The sequence below is a fragment of the Pseudorasbora parva genome, chromosome 12, assembly GCF_024679245.1.
Source record: "Pseudorasbora parva isolate DD20220531a chromosome 12, ASM2467924v1, whole genome shotgun sequence".
Lineage (NCBI taxonomy): Eukaryota > Metazoa > Chordata > Actinopteri > Cypriniformes > Gobionidae > Pseudorasbora > Pseudorasbora parva.
In genome coordinates this window covers 36,670,332-36,683,888 of record NC_090183.1, presented here as the reverse complement: position 1 = coordinate 36,683,888, position 13,557 = coordinate 36,670,332, and the positions used below count along the sequence as shown (strand labels likewise).

General features: G+C 38.0%; 2 protein-coding genes across 8 annotated transcripts in view; both read right to left on the bottom strand.

Moving 5' to 3' along the window:
* Positions 1 to 72: 72 nt before the first annotated feature.
* Positions 73 to 10,789, bottom strand: cplane2 (ciliogenesis and planar polarity effector 2). Its single transcript, XM_067460154.1, is given in 7 exon segments — positions 73 to 528; positions 530 to 559; positions 561 to 603; positions 1,382 to 1,518; positions 4,124 to 4,248; positions 10,289 to 10,441; positions 10,597 to 10,789. Coding segments are annotated over 7 exon segments (765 nt in total). The 5' UTR covers positions 10,703 to 10,789; the 3' UTR covers positions 73 to 357.
* A 1,024-nt stretch (positions 10,790 to 11,813) lies between these two features.
* Positions 11,814 to 13,557, bottom strand: part of cadpsb (Ca2+-dependent activator protein for secretion b) — a 109,729-nt gene continuing 107,985 nt past the window's right edge. For all 7 annotated transcript variants that reach the window (XM_067460144.1, XM_067460145.1, XM_067460146.1 and 4 more), the window contains one exon: positions 11,814 to 13,134. In XM_067460144.1, coding sequence (XP_067316245.1) covers positions 12,958 to 13,134 — 177 coding nt within the window. In that variant the 3' untranslated portion in view covers positions 11,814 to 12,957. The remainder of the gene's footprint in view (positions 13,135 to 13,557) is intronic.

The window sequence follows — 13,557 nt, the reverse complement described above, 5'->3', positions numbered from 1 at the left end:
CCTAATGCATGGATGTACGTTTGAGCATTTTCTCCTTTAAATGTCGTAATTTGGGTTAATAAACAAAAACAAAACAATTTAAAAGGTTTTTTTACTTTAATATATATAATCAGAGGTCTATGAATATATACATATACCAATATTTTCATTGCAGCTGTCCTGAAACAACACAATTTAAAATAATTATTTTCTGACTTGTCAGTTGACTAAAATGGCTAATTTAATTTGTAGGCATTTAGAAGGGGGAAAAAAACCTTCAAATAATTGGGCATTGTATTTCCATAGCAGCATAGTCCCACCCATAAATTTTGCCTTATACTGACCAACACATGTAAAATTGATCTACATTACACATAGCTATACAATGATCTCTGAGCTCGTTTCTCTGAGAGCAGCCTGTGGGGAGATGGAGACAGATGAAGCAGCCATACAGTCCTGGTGCCACAGATTTTCTGCAAGAGCATTTAGGAGGGGCGCTACTTCACCAAGCCCTGCACTCACATCACCTCCCACTCGGAAGACCGGAAGGACCCCACACCTCTTGAAAATGTGTTATGTCCACTCTCTGTCACATCTGTGTGCATAAATAAGTCAAAATCTACACTGTTAAGGGCCATGACAATGTCACATAACAATTTACCATTATGCTGTTACAACAACACATTTAGTATAATTGAGATAAAATAATAGATTTTATTATTTTGAAAAAAAATATACATTTTCAATTTTAATTTTAATTAAACTACCATAAAAGGTTGCATAAACAAAGCCATTATGTTAAGACAGTGTCTTAAGTTCTTGTATGACCCAGTCAAGGGGACCTCAGTCTTACATTTTGGAATCAAATTAGGCTTATCTAACTTTTATGTAACTGATTTGTCTAAAATTATAAAACTAGTCTTAATGGATTATGCAACCAGCAGCAGAATTGCATGATATAACATCAGAAATAAAAGATATATCAATTCTGACTTTAAAACTTGCAATTGGAAGTTTATATCTCACAATTCTGAGAAAAGAAGTCAGAATTGATATATCTTGTAATTCTGACTTTATAAACACACAATGGCGACTTTTTTATCTCACAATTCTGAGATGTCTCTTAAAAACTCATTTTAAGAACACACATACATACATACATACTATATATATATATATATATATATATATATATATATATATATATATATATATATATATATATACATATATATATATAATTCTTAAAATGAGTTAAGAGACTATATATATATATATATATATATATATATATATATATATATATATATATATATATATATATATATATATATATATATGAGTTATATATATACCCTGCAACACATACATTTGATTGTAAATAGCTAGTGTTGAAGGATACTTGGTGCCAACCACCAATTTAACCACTCGATCAGAAGATTCTGTGATCCGTGATATTTGATTTGAAAGATCATCAAAGGAGCCCCGATCAGTAAAGGAGAACAGGAAAAGAATTGCATCCACCTGTTCCTTACATGACTAAAAAGAGAAGATTAACATCATATATTAAAACATCACAGCCCTATATTAAAATGTGACACAGAATTAGTAGCTTTAGGCCGGAGACACACTGCAAGCGCGGCGTTTCAGTTGCGGGGCGGCTGCGTGACGTTTTTCTCTGTCTTTGCACACCAGAAGCGTGTCCTGATGCGGCGCTGCTGCAGCTATTAATGTACAGGGAAGCCCTATACTTCATGTTAAATATAAATATATTGCCTATTGATACAACAAAGGACAACGTCGGCAGTAGCCTATTGACCACATATCTATGGTATTGACGGCAAAATAGGCTATAGAATATTTCGTTCTGTATTGACAGGTTTAAAGGTGCCCTAGAATGATTTGAAACAATATTGTTCTCTGATATCTACATAGAGGGTATGTGGCTTATTTAAGGGCAAAATTGTCCAGATACACTTTTTACAGGATGTAATGCTCTGTTTTTTGCCTTATTTGGAAGGGCCCATGAATATTAATGTTGAGCTCTGCTCTGATTGGCTTATTTTGGCAGCTCACAGCTGTTTAGCTCGTGAGTCCTGACAGAACACAGACAGACTAAATGACAAACTTTAAGCAAAACATCTCGAATGGAGATTGATAAAATGCAGCTTACTTGTTTATTGGCGTTTTCAGATCATCCGGGCATGAGAAAGAGCTCGCGTTCGTGCGGTTGCCAGATTTCAGTAATTAAATCCCCCTAACAGAGCTTTTCTGTGAAAAAAAAAACCCAATATGATATCCAGTGTTATACCTAAACATGTCCAATCTGGAAACCATATGCACGCAAGCTCTCTCTCTCTCTCGCGCTCTCTCTACACAAGTAAGCTGCATTTTTATCAATCTCCATTTGAGATGTTCTGCTTAAAGTGTGTCATTCAGCCTACATTTTAGACTCGTCAAATGGGACTATCGTTTTTAACTTATATGGTGGAAAAGGTGACGTTTGCTGGAAGGATCGAGTGAACGATCTAAGCAAAGTATCTACGGTTGTATTTTGTAATACATAATAATATTACCCTTTGTCATTAGACACACTATTTAGTTTGGTATGGTACTTGGTGTTTCCTATTGTAACTAGCATCTTGTGTTATCTAGACAATGCGGTCTCTCTAAGAAAACTTTCAATTTAATCAGAAATTGTTTAAACAGTTAGTAAGTGGATAAATCACCACTTACTGCTTGCAGGAATACAGTTGTAATTGCCCCTTTCTTCAGTTTAAGACGCTGAGCGAAGCTTGCTTGAAATGGGCCGAACAAATGAACGATCTTGAATTAAATTGTTGTGGTATCGGATTATAAACATCAACCATGGACTGTTGACATTTTTTTATCTGTGGGAAGGGTAGGACAAGTCTCCTGAACAGCCTGGAACATTAAGTGTGTCCATGCGAGCAGCTTGTTTTGATGATTCGCTCCCAATTCTGCCTGACATTGCACATATTTGGACAGATGCAAATGTTGGGGGCGTGCATATAAATGATCCCCAACGCTTGCATCATGGTTGGGTTTGTGTTGAGAAGCGCTTTTTTTCTAGTCTAGAAATCTAGACGCACCCTAGCAGCAGCAAATCTAATCTGCCCGCGAGTTTCGTCTAGCAACTCTCAATAACCTTCTGAGGTGTATTCGCCTAACTTTTGCCGGGCCAATCACATCGTGTATGGAGTCGGTGGGCGGGGCCATAATGACGACGTCCGAGTTGCGTTTGCGTGCTTCTATTAAACACAGAAACTGCCGAACGGCGGTCTTTCGAATCAGCATTGACCGCAACTCTGGAAGACTTGGAGTTAAGCTTTTCTCTGAGAAAAGAGCAAAGAACGGCACTGAAGTCATTCTTAAAAAGGGAAGATGTGTTCAGAGTTTTGCCGACCGGATATGGTGAATGTTTAATCTATCAACAAGCTCTGTTTCACCTTTGTTGCTCTGGTTGGTGTAGCACTATCCTATCACGTGCAGAGGGATTTTGAAAGACAACCGTTTATCCCGCCCCTCGGATTGAGCCCTGTCTATGGTGAGTTTCCAGACCAAACATCTTGATGTGGGTCTGGCTTGTCAGGCTACTTTTTTCCCCCTTGTGTTATGGATTCACAAGATTTACATAAGAAGTAGGAGGCGATGATGTTTGAGACTCACAGTATGTGATGTCCATGTACTGAACTCTTATTATTTCACCATGGCAAGATTAATTAAATTTTCCATTCAAGGTACCTTTATTATTTCAATATTCATAATTATGTTGTTTTTTATTATTACAATTAGGCCTATATCTGCATTTATGTTAACCTACAGACTTTCAAACAAAAAAATGTAATTTATTAATATATATATTCATGTTAAAATGACATAAACATCTTTTCCTATTCTATTTTGCCTGGAAACGCTTCCAACACGCTCGCGTGTGGAGTGAAAAATAGGCTTCTCTTCGATTTGAAGCATGCACGCGTTCGAGCCGCGCGTCACGCAGGCAGTGTGCAAGCTCTAACCGGTTAACATGGGAGCCGATATAAAAACGGACACGCCACGCAGCCGAGACGCTCACGCCACGCTTGCAGTGTGTCCCCGGCCTAAGGGAACATAAGATGCTCACCGGTAACATGTGGTCAAATCTTCGCATGGCACTTTCCCCACAGTCCCAAAGCTCAAAGCGGAAAAACAGCACACGGCCACTGTCCTTTAGTCTCACAGGCCAGAAGACCACTGTTGTCTCTATGCCTGCAGGGATCAATGACAGGCAATGACCACCTAAAGGACTGATATCTATTTGTTAGCTAATACTGTGTTTGACACCCTTTCGCCTTAAGAACTGCCTTAATTCTATGTGGCATTGATTCATCAAGGTGCTGAAAGCATTCTTTAGAAATGTTGGCCCATATTGATAGGATAGCTTCTTGCAGTTGATGGAGATTTGTGGGATGCACATCCAGGGCACAAAGCTCCCGTTCCACCTCATCCCAAAGATACTCTATTGGGTTGAGATCTGGTGACGGTGCATGCCAGTTTAGTGCAGTTAACTCATTGTCATGTTCAAGAAACCAATTTGAAATGATTGAAGCTTTGTGACATGGTGCATTATCCCGCTGGAAGTAGCCATCAGAGGATGGGTACATGGTGGTCATAAAGGGATGGACATGGTCACAAACATTGCTCAGGTAGGCTGTGGCATTTAAAGGATACCCAATTGGCACTAAGGGGCCTAAAGTGTGCCAAGAAAACATCCCCCACACCATTATACCACCACCACCAGCCTGCACAGTTGTAACAAGGCATGATGGATCCTTGTTCTCATTCTGTTTACACCAAATTCTGGCTCTACCATCTGAATGTCTCAACCGAAATCGAGACTCATCAGACCAGGCAAGATTTTTGCAGTCTTCAACTGTCCAATTTTGGTGAGCTTGTGCAAATTGTAGCCTATTTTTCCTATTTGTAGTGGAGATGAGTGGTACCCGGTGGGGTATTCTGCTGTTGTAGCCCATCTGCCTCAAGGTTGTGCGTATTGTGGCTTTACAAATGCTTTTTGATACATCGGTTCTAACGAGTGGTTATTTCAGTCAAAGTTGCTCTTCTATCAGCTTGAATCAGTCGGCCCATTCTCCTCTGACCTCTAGCATCAACAAGGCATTTTCGCCCACAGGACTGCCGCATACTGGATATTTTTCCCTTTTCACACCATCCTTTGTAAACCCTAGAAATGGTTGTGGGTGAAAATCCCAGTAACTGAGCAGATTGAAATACTCAGACCGGCCCGTCTGGCACCAACAACCATGCCACGCTCAAAATTGCTTAAATCACCGTTCTTTCCCATTCTGACATTCAGTTTGGAGTTCAGGAGATTGTCTTGACCAGGACCACACCCCTAAATGCATTTAAACAACTGCCATGTGATTGGTTGATTAGATAATTGCATTAATGAGAAATTGAACAGTGGTTCCTAATAATCCTTTAGGTGAGTGTGTGTATATATACAGTGCCTTGCGAAAGTATTCGGCCCTGTTAGGGGTTAACAGCTTATGACCCAGGACCAGTAGTGAAGAAATGAAGACAGAGTCAGGATTCCAATTAAATAAAAGAAAAATTTACTTAAGAATAGTTTGCAGTTTCAAAAGCAGAAGCCAGCTTCAAGTCTCACAAGGAGTTCGTAGGCCGCGCTCCCTCTCTCACCGTCTCGTTGCCTCGCCCTATCATACATACAATTGTCCCAACAGTTATACCGTTTTCAAGGTCTTATCCACGTCATTACTGCAATGTGGATGGTTCTGATTGGCTCAGAGACAATGCATAGTCATGGTAAATTTCCACTCGAGTCAGTTAATCTGATGCACGTTTCCACCGACGTGTCACTTGTTGATGCTTTCACCGCAGAATTAGGCCCGTAGTGACCTTCCAGATCTGGAGCAGGCGCCAGCTTGCCCAGAACAACAAGTCCACCCATCTCTTAGGGTGCCCATTGAACACCATTCTGATCTGTAACATAGAATATTGCGCACATACACAGATACAAAGTCTCTCCAAGGTTGGAGCTGATTAAGCTCCAGTTTTAACTAGTTCTTACCAAAACATACTGATAACATGTGCTTTCCTTTAGTGAGAGGGACACACAATAGTACAGGCAATATTCATCTTGAGTCTTTAGTGTTTCAGTAAAAGGAAATATAAAAGGAATAAAACATAATAATTAGGATATAAATATATACAGGTATATTGAAGCGGCAGTGGATTTCAGAATCCCCCCCTTCAGCCCCCTTGAACTTTGCCACCTTTTACTACATTTCAGGCTTCAAACATAATGATATGAAACTGTAATTTTTTGTGAAGAATCAACAAGTGGGACAAAATCATGAAGTGGAATGAAATGTATTGGATATTTCAAACTTTTTTAACAAATCAAAAACTGAAAAATTGGGCGAGCAAAATTATTCAGCCCCCTTAAGTTAATATTTTGTAGCGCTACCTTTTGCTGCGATTACAGCTGTAAGTCGCTTGGGGTATGTCTCTATCAGTTTTGCACATCGAGAGAGACTGAGATTTTTGCCCATTCCTCCTTGCAGAACAGCTCGAGCTCAGTGAGGTTGGATGGAGAGCGTTTGTGAACAGCAGTTTTCAGTTCTTTCCACAGATTCTCGATTGGATTCAGGTCTGGACTTTGACTTGGCCATTCTAACACCTGGATATGTTTATTTTTGAACCATTCCATTGTAGATTTTGCTTTATGTCTTGGATCATTGTCTTGTTGGAAGACAAATCTCCGTCCCAGAATGGTCCTGTATTTGGCTCCATCCATCTTCCCATCAATTTGAACCATCTTCCCTGTCCCTGCTGAAGAAAAGCAGGCCCAAACCATGATGCTGCCACCACGATGTTTGACAGTGGGGATGGTGTGTTCAGGGTGATGAGCTGTGTTGCTTTTACGCCAAACATAACGTTTTGCATTGTTGCCAAAAAGTTCAATTTTGGTTTCATCTGACCAGATGATTTGGTGTCTCCCAGGTGTCTTGTGGCAAACTTAGAACGACACTTTTTATGGATATCTTTAAGAAATGGCTTTCTTCTTGCCACTCTTCCATAAAGGCCAGATTTGTGCAGTATACGACTAATGTGTCTCTCACCTAAGCAGTAGATCTCTGCAGTTCATCCAGAGTGATCATGGCTGCATCTCTGATCAGTCTTCTCCTCGTATGAGCTGAAAGTTTAGAGGGACGGCCAGGTCTTGGTAGATTTGCAGTGGTCTGATGCTCCTTCCATTTCAATATTATCGCTTGCACAGTGCTCCTTGGGATGTTTAAAGCTTGGGAAATCTTTTTGTATCCAAATCCGGCTTTAAACTTCTCCACAACAGTATCTCGGACCTACCTGCTGTGTTCCTAGTTCTTCATGATGCTCTCTGCGCTTTAAACGGACCTCTGAGACTATCACAGTGCAGGTGCATTTATACAGAGAATTGATTACACACAGGTGGATTCTATTTATCATCATTAGTCATTTAGGTCAACATTGGATCATTCAGAGATCCTCACTGAACTTCTGGAGAGAGTTTGCTGCACTGAAAGTAAAGGGGCCGAATAATTTTGCACACCAACTTTTTCAGTTTTTGATTTGTTAAAAAAGTTTTAAATATCCAATAAATGTCATTCTACTTCATGATTGTGTTCCACTTGTTGTTGATTCTTCACAAAAATTACAATTTTATATCTTTATGTTTGAAGCCTGAAATGTGGCAAAAGGTCGCAAAGTTCAAGGGGGCCGAATACTTTCGCAATTCACTGTGTATATATAAAATCAAAGCATTAATATATTTTTTCTAAAGTCGTATTTGGTCTCTGAGGAGTGACTGAGGGTGTGGCCCATGCCAGGAGTGCAGTAACAGTGCTTACTCACTTAGCCCAGAATATGGATTTGTCTTTCATTTTATATTATTTCCTTTTACAGAAACACTAAAGAATTATGGTGAATATTGTCTGTTCTAACTTACTGAGAGAAAGCACATGTTATCAGTATGTTTTGGGAAACATTCTGGTCAGAGCTGGGGCTCAGCCAAATCTAACCTCGGAGAAGTGCGTATGTGTGTGTGTGTGTGTGTGTGTGTGTGTGTGTGTGTGTGTGCTAGGGTTCTTATCTCTTAATTATTATTAGAGGTGTACAACGGGCATGTTTTGGACAAGCTGGCGCCTGCTCCAGACCTGGAAGGTCACTACGCGCCTAATTCCGGGGTGAAAGCGTCAACAAGTGATCTTTGGAGATGTGCATCTGATTAACTAAAAATGTTTGGAAATTTACTATGACTATCTATTTTCTCTTAGCCAAACAGAATCATTCAACCTACAGGAACGACATAACTAGTTAGACCTTGAAAAGAGTATTACTGTTGGGAAATTGTATATATGAAAAGCTGGTAGCGGGAGAGCGAGGCCAACAAACTCCTTGTGAGACATGGAGCTAGCTTCTGCTGATGAAACGGGAAACTATTCTTCAGTAAATTTTTCTTGAATTAATTGCACTCCTGACTCTTGGTCTTCATTCTTCACAACCTGTCTTGGGTCGTAAACTGTTGTCCCCTAACAAATCACTGATGTTCTTGTATTGATGCATACTGACTGACACCTATTGGTGTGGATGGAAAGCAGCATACAGTAATTCGAAAGCTTTCTATTAACAATGCCATTGAAGATATTCAAATATTGTATTAGTAAACATTTTTGTCATCATCCATTATTAATTTAATCCACCATCTCAAGGCCACCGATATGTACACAGAGATGCCACATTCGACCACTATAGACATGTCAGGGCCAGTCATCTTGGAACGTCACTACAGACGCAGTCAACTTGCTCTCGAGTGTTCACGGACCAGCTTTGACCATTCCAATATGGCAGATGACTATCTGTGTATATGGGTCATTCCTGGGATATGGTAATATTTCAGTCTCCCAGACTTTTTAAAGTGGTGATTCCCCAAATATAAATGTTAAAAGCTTTTTCACAAAACGTTATGTCCATCACAATAAATAATTATTGCATTTAAATAATATAATAAAATAATGACTTATTTCTACCTCCCACTTAGCATTTGTCATATCACTAAAGTATTTAACAAAATGTTCACTATATGTCTATAATTTTATTTAGGCTATAAAGTTATGTCCCCAACCCCAAGTCTGAACTCAACCCATCACGCCAACCAGTCTCCCTTTAATTTAGACTCCACCCATGCCTACCAGAATATACATCATTCGGGGTTTTGATATGTTGACCTAGAAAGAAGGGCACAATATGAGTGAGAAAAAAAAAATCTAAAATTGATGGTCTTGGGTCCTAAACTGTTGTCCCCTAACAAATCACTGATGATCTTTTATTGATGTCTTAATTCAAATCTGTTACAGTCTTCAACCCAATCACACTATTCTCAACCTTGTTAAATTTATATTTTTTGGGGGGGAAATTGTGAAGATAATTACAAATGAAGGGTGTTTTTTTGCTGATTACTACCACCTGACATAACTATTCTTTAGTAAATGTTTCTTTAATTAATCGCACTCCTGACTCTTGGTCTTCATTCTTCACAACTGGTCTTGGGTCGTAAACTGTTGTCCCCTAACAAATCGCTGATGTTCTTTTATTGATGCATACTGACTGACACCTACTGGTGTGGAAGGAAATTTTATGGATGGATGCAGACCTGAATTGAAAACATTTTTTGCAAAAAATAAAGAGACCACAGAACTGGTCTATAATTCACATAAAGTCCCATAAAAATATGAAAATGATCATGAATGTTATATTTGTAGTCATTAAATTGTTACGAGGGACACATGAGCAGTAGGTAAATGTTTGTTTTATTACAGGTTGTCTGTCAAATTATTAAAAAAATTAAATAAAAAAAGTGTCCGTTATGGGGTTGAGAATAAAAGGTGTTTAAATCTGGGAGAGAAAAAAACGACAATAATAAAACGTCTTTAAAGCCTGAGGTGGGTAAATATGATTTGTTGGATAATAATATAATATTACTTATATAATTGGATAGATTTTATATATATAGATAGATAGTACATGACATAATTATTAATTCTCTTAATATTAAGAAAATTAGTAATTATGTTATGTACTTAAATAAATCTTCTAAAATTAATAACCAAATAGTTTTTTATGGATCACTGATATTAAGATTAAATATTTTTAAACGAATTTATTAAAAGTACAATGGTTTTACTGAGGAGAATTTTATTACAAACCAGTTTAATTGTGCTGCTTTGTTTACCTGTGGTCTCATAATGCATTTTGGGGAGGTCGAAGCCTGCGAGCCGGGCAGCGAGAGCACTCTTCCCGACTCCAGTTTTACCCGAGATAAGAACCTTGTACCGAACGATGTCAACATTCATATGAGGAGGCATCATCGGCGCCTCCAAGAGCCCTTCACAAAATATGAAAAACCCTTCATTTATAAAGAATTGCATACGTTGGTTATAATTAATTTAGATGTTCTTTTCACAAATGAACAAAATAACGTTAAGAAATATCACACACAAGGTATAGACGCCTAACTGCTGTATCCATGGTAATCCTTACCAAACTTTCGCCGGCTCTTCTTGTGCAGTATTTTGCTGAAAAACTCTCTGCTGTCTGCACAGCGGTGCCAGTCCGACACGACTATGGATCCAGGTGGGATAGACATTTTAATTGAGCTAAATTAGGTAAACGAAGAGACTTTATATTATGTGATATCAAGTAACGTTAACTTATTCTGGGCGAACGTGAAGCCAACTAGTTTAAACGTTAACACAAATACGTCAAAATAAAAGTCCATTATCCAATGGAAAAAAGTACATTTTAGTTTAACCTGTTAGCCGTCTCCCGATTTTTTAAAAAGACGTGAAAATCTATTATTCTACTTTAAATGGTTATTCATTAATTCTTTGGAATGCAGACGGTCTAGAATTTATTTGTAATTTATGTATATCTTTTTTTAAATATCATTTTTTAAACAAAATGTATGCCTGTATTTAGAAAAAAAATCTGGCCCCTAAAACGACTATAAAATCATGTCTAACGAAGTTGTGTTCCAAATTTGAAGTTGGTGTGAAAAACGATTTCGTTTAGGCCACAGACTGGTTTAGGCGCCAGCCACAGCAGCGCCATCTTTAATGGAAATTAAAGTGTCAGTGTGTTTTACTTTTAATGTTTGGATTCTGCTGACGAAACATTAAAAATATATATTTTTCCAATTAATTTCAGTAGCCTATAAAACCATCAACCATGTGCAAGTGATCTAGGAGAATTATAGGCCTACGGGTTTTTTTTTTTTTTTTTTACTGTGGATGCCATAAACTAGCCCTCACAGCCTTGATTTTATACCTGTCATCATGGCACAGCTCAGAATCATAAGGTCTATACCAAAAATAACCTCCGGGTCACACCCATATTGCATTGATTTTTTATGCTCTCCTGTCACAAATTTTCACTTCTATCAGAACATTGACCAAATATGGAACAAAACTATGTTTTGTCAAGGTTAGACATTAACATATTAAATTATATAATAGTGCATTAATCTGTAACATAAGACGGGTAAATGCACTGTCCAATTAAAAAACAGGTTGGATTTTATGTTTAAGCTTAGAAATTCTACTAATTTCTGATAAATTTGTTTTTTTAGTAAATATGAAAAAGGGGCCAATTAGGACCTCGAGGTTATCTAATAAAAGGGGTCACTGAATGAATACCGCTGTAGATTATTGCATTGAGACATTCAAACCTGAATTTAAGGACGTCTGAAAACAATACAGTTAAATTAGTACATCATGTTATCTTTATTGAGAGGCCACAGCTCTTGCATATTACAACTGTTGGCTTTGATAAGGCAAACGCAAGAATGAATCCACCAGCTAATTGACACAATAAAACAAAAAAAGCTTTTGGAGAAGGTGGATCCCACAGGCATGCAGCGATGGCTCAGAATGCAATGTACAGCATCATATATACAAAAACAATAGTGAGACCCCAAAAATGGCACATAGCAATTTCAACAGATCTACATAAAGAGAATGGCTTTAATTGGAAACACAAACTTAAAAAAGAGAGATAGATAGAGATCCTCTGTAAAAGTGAAACTGAACCAAAAATATAGCCATTTTTCGTTGTCATTTCTGACATCTAATTAAAAGACGTCTCCAATGAGATATCAAAATGGAGGTATGACAATATTGCATTTCTAGAATACCAATTCATTTTCATTTTCATATGCCTGTGAGACAATGGCTAGTTGGATATTTGCAACATAGGGCCACAGAGCCTCGACACAAATAAGGAAAAAAGTACAATGGAAGTGTGCAGACACAGAAGACATTTACAGTTAACAGTTTTGAACTTAAATACAGAGGTTCATTTTTAGTTTTGAAGCAGTTGGCATCCACTTTAAAAACAGACAAGACAAAGAAAAGGGTCCATACACTCATCTTCACAACAATGTACCATTAATGTATGTAAGATACGTCAAAGAAGCGCCATATATGTTATCGCATAGGACAGGGACACACCTAATAATCTCACTCGACATTATCAAACAAATGGTACTCCATATTGCTTAGGAACACATAGAAACAAATTCCTCAAATAAATGAGTTGGAAAAATTGGTGCTAGTTTGTTGTTCTTTATTATTATATGACACAGCTAAAATTTCCAATCATGGTCTTTGCAACGTTCTTTTTACTTTTTAGTACAATTAATTGATTTTTATTGTTTTTTAGCTTCGCTTGTGGGTAATTCGAGCTGATGGGGGAAATCCTAGAGTGGCTAACTGGGTAATCAGAGTTGTTACATGCATCTTACGTTATCAGGCTAAGTTTAAAGTGTTAGGATAGGGTAGGGTAAGGTAGGGTTGGAGATGGGTCAGGTTCAGGGTGGTGGGTGGCACCGGATGGCTCGATGCTCTAATCGTCCTCCTCATCTTCCTCGTCGCTGTCCTTCATCGAGATGCCCGCCATGCCCCCCTCCCTGACAGAGGCAGTGGCTTCCTCCAAGGTCAGCCGGTTCCGTACCGTATCGTACGACTTGCTGTTCAGTGTAGAGTCAAGAACGCCTTGCAGCCTAAAATCTCGGTATTTTTTCTACAAGAATGAGAGATATCAGCCGGCATTGTAGCTTTTTTTCCCACACAGTACTATATATCAGATTTATTTGCCCCAGTATGCTAAATAATAAACATATGTCAAACGAGACCAGAAAAAGCAAGACTATGGAGGCAAGATTTAAAAAATCTACAAAATACCAATACATAGTTGATATTAAAATTCTATACTACTTTGTTTAAATTCATTCATTTAAATTCATTGATACCCATTGATTACTGTATGAAAAAATACGTAGATTTGCAGTGTTATTAAATTACTATTAAGCTTAACTTTAAGTCAGTGTTAGACATCTAAATCTAAAAAGGGAGGAAATGAACATAATTTGATATCTAATACAGTGAATATTCAGTAGACCAACATTTAAAACTCAGCCATTAAATTAGATGGAACCAATATTGT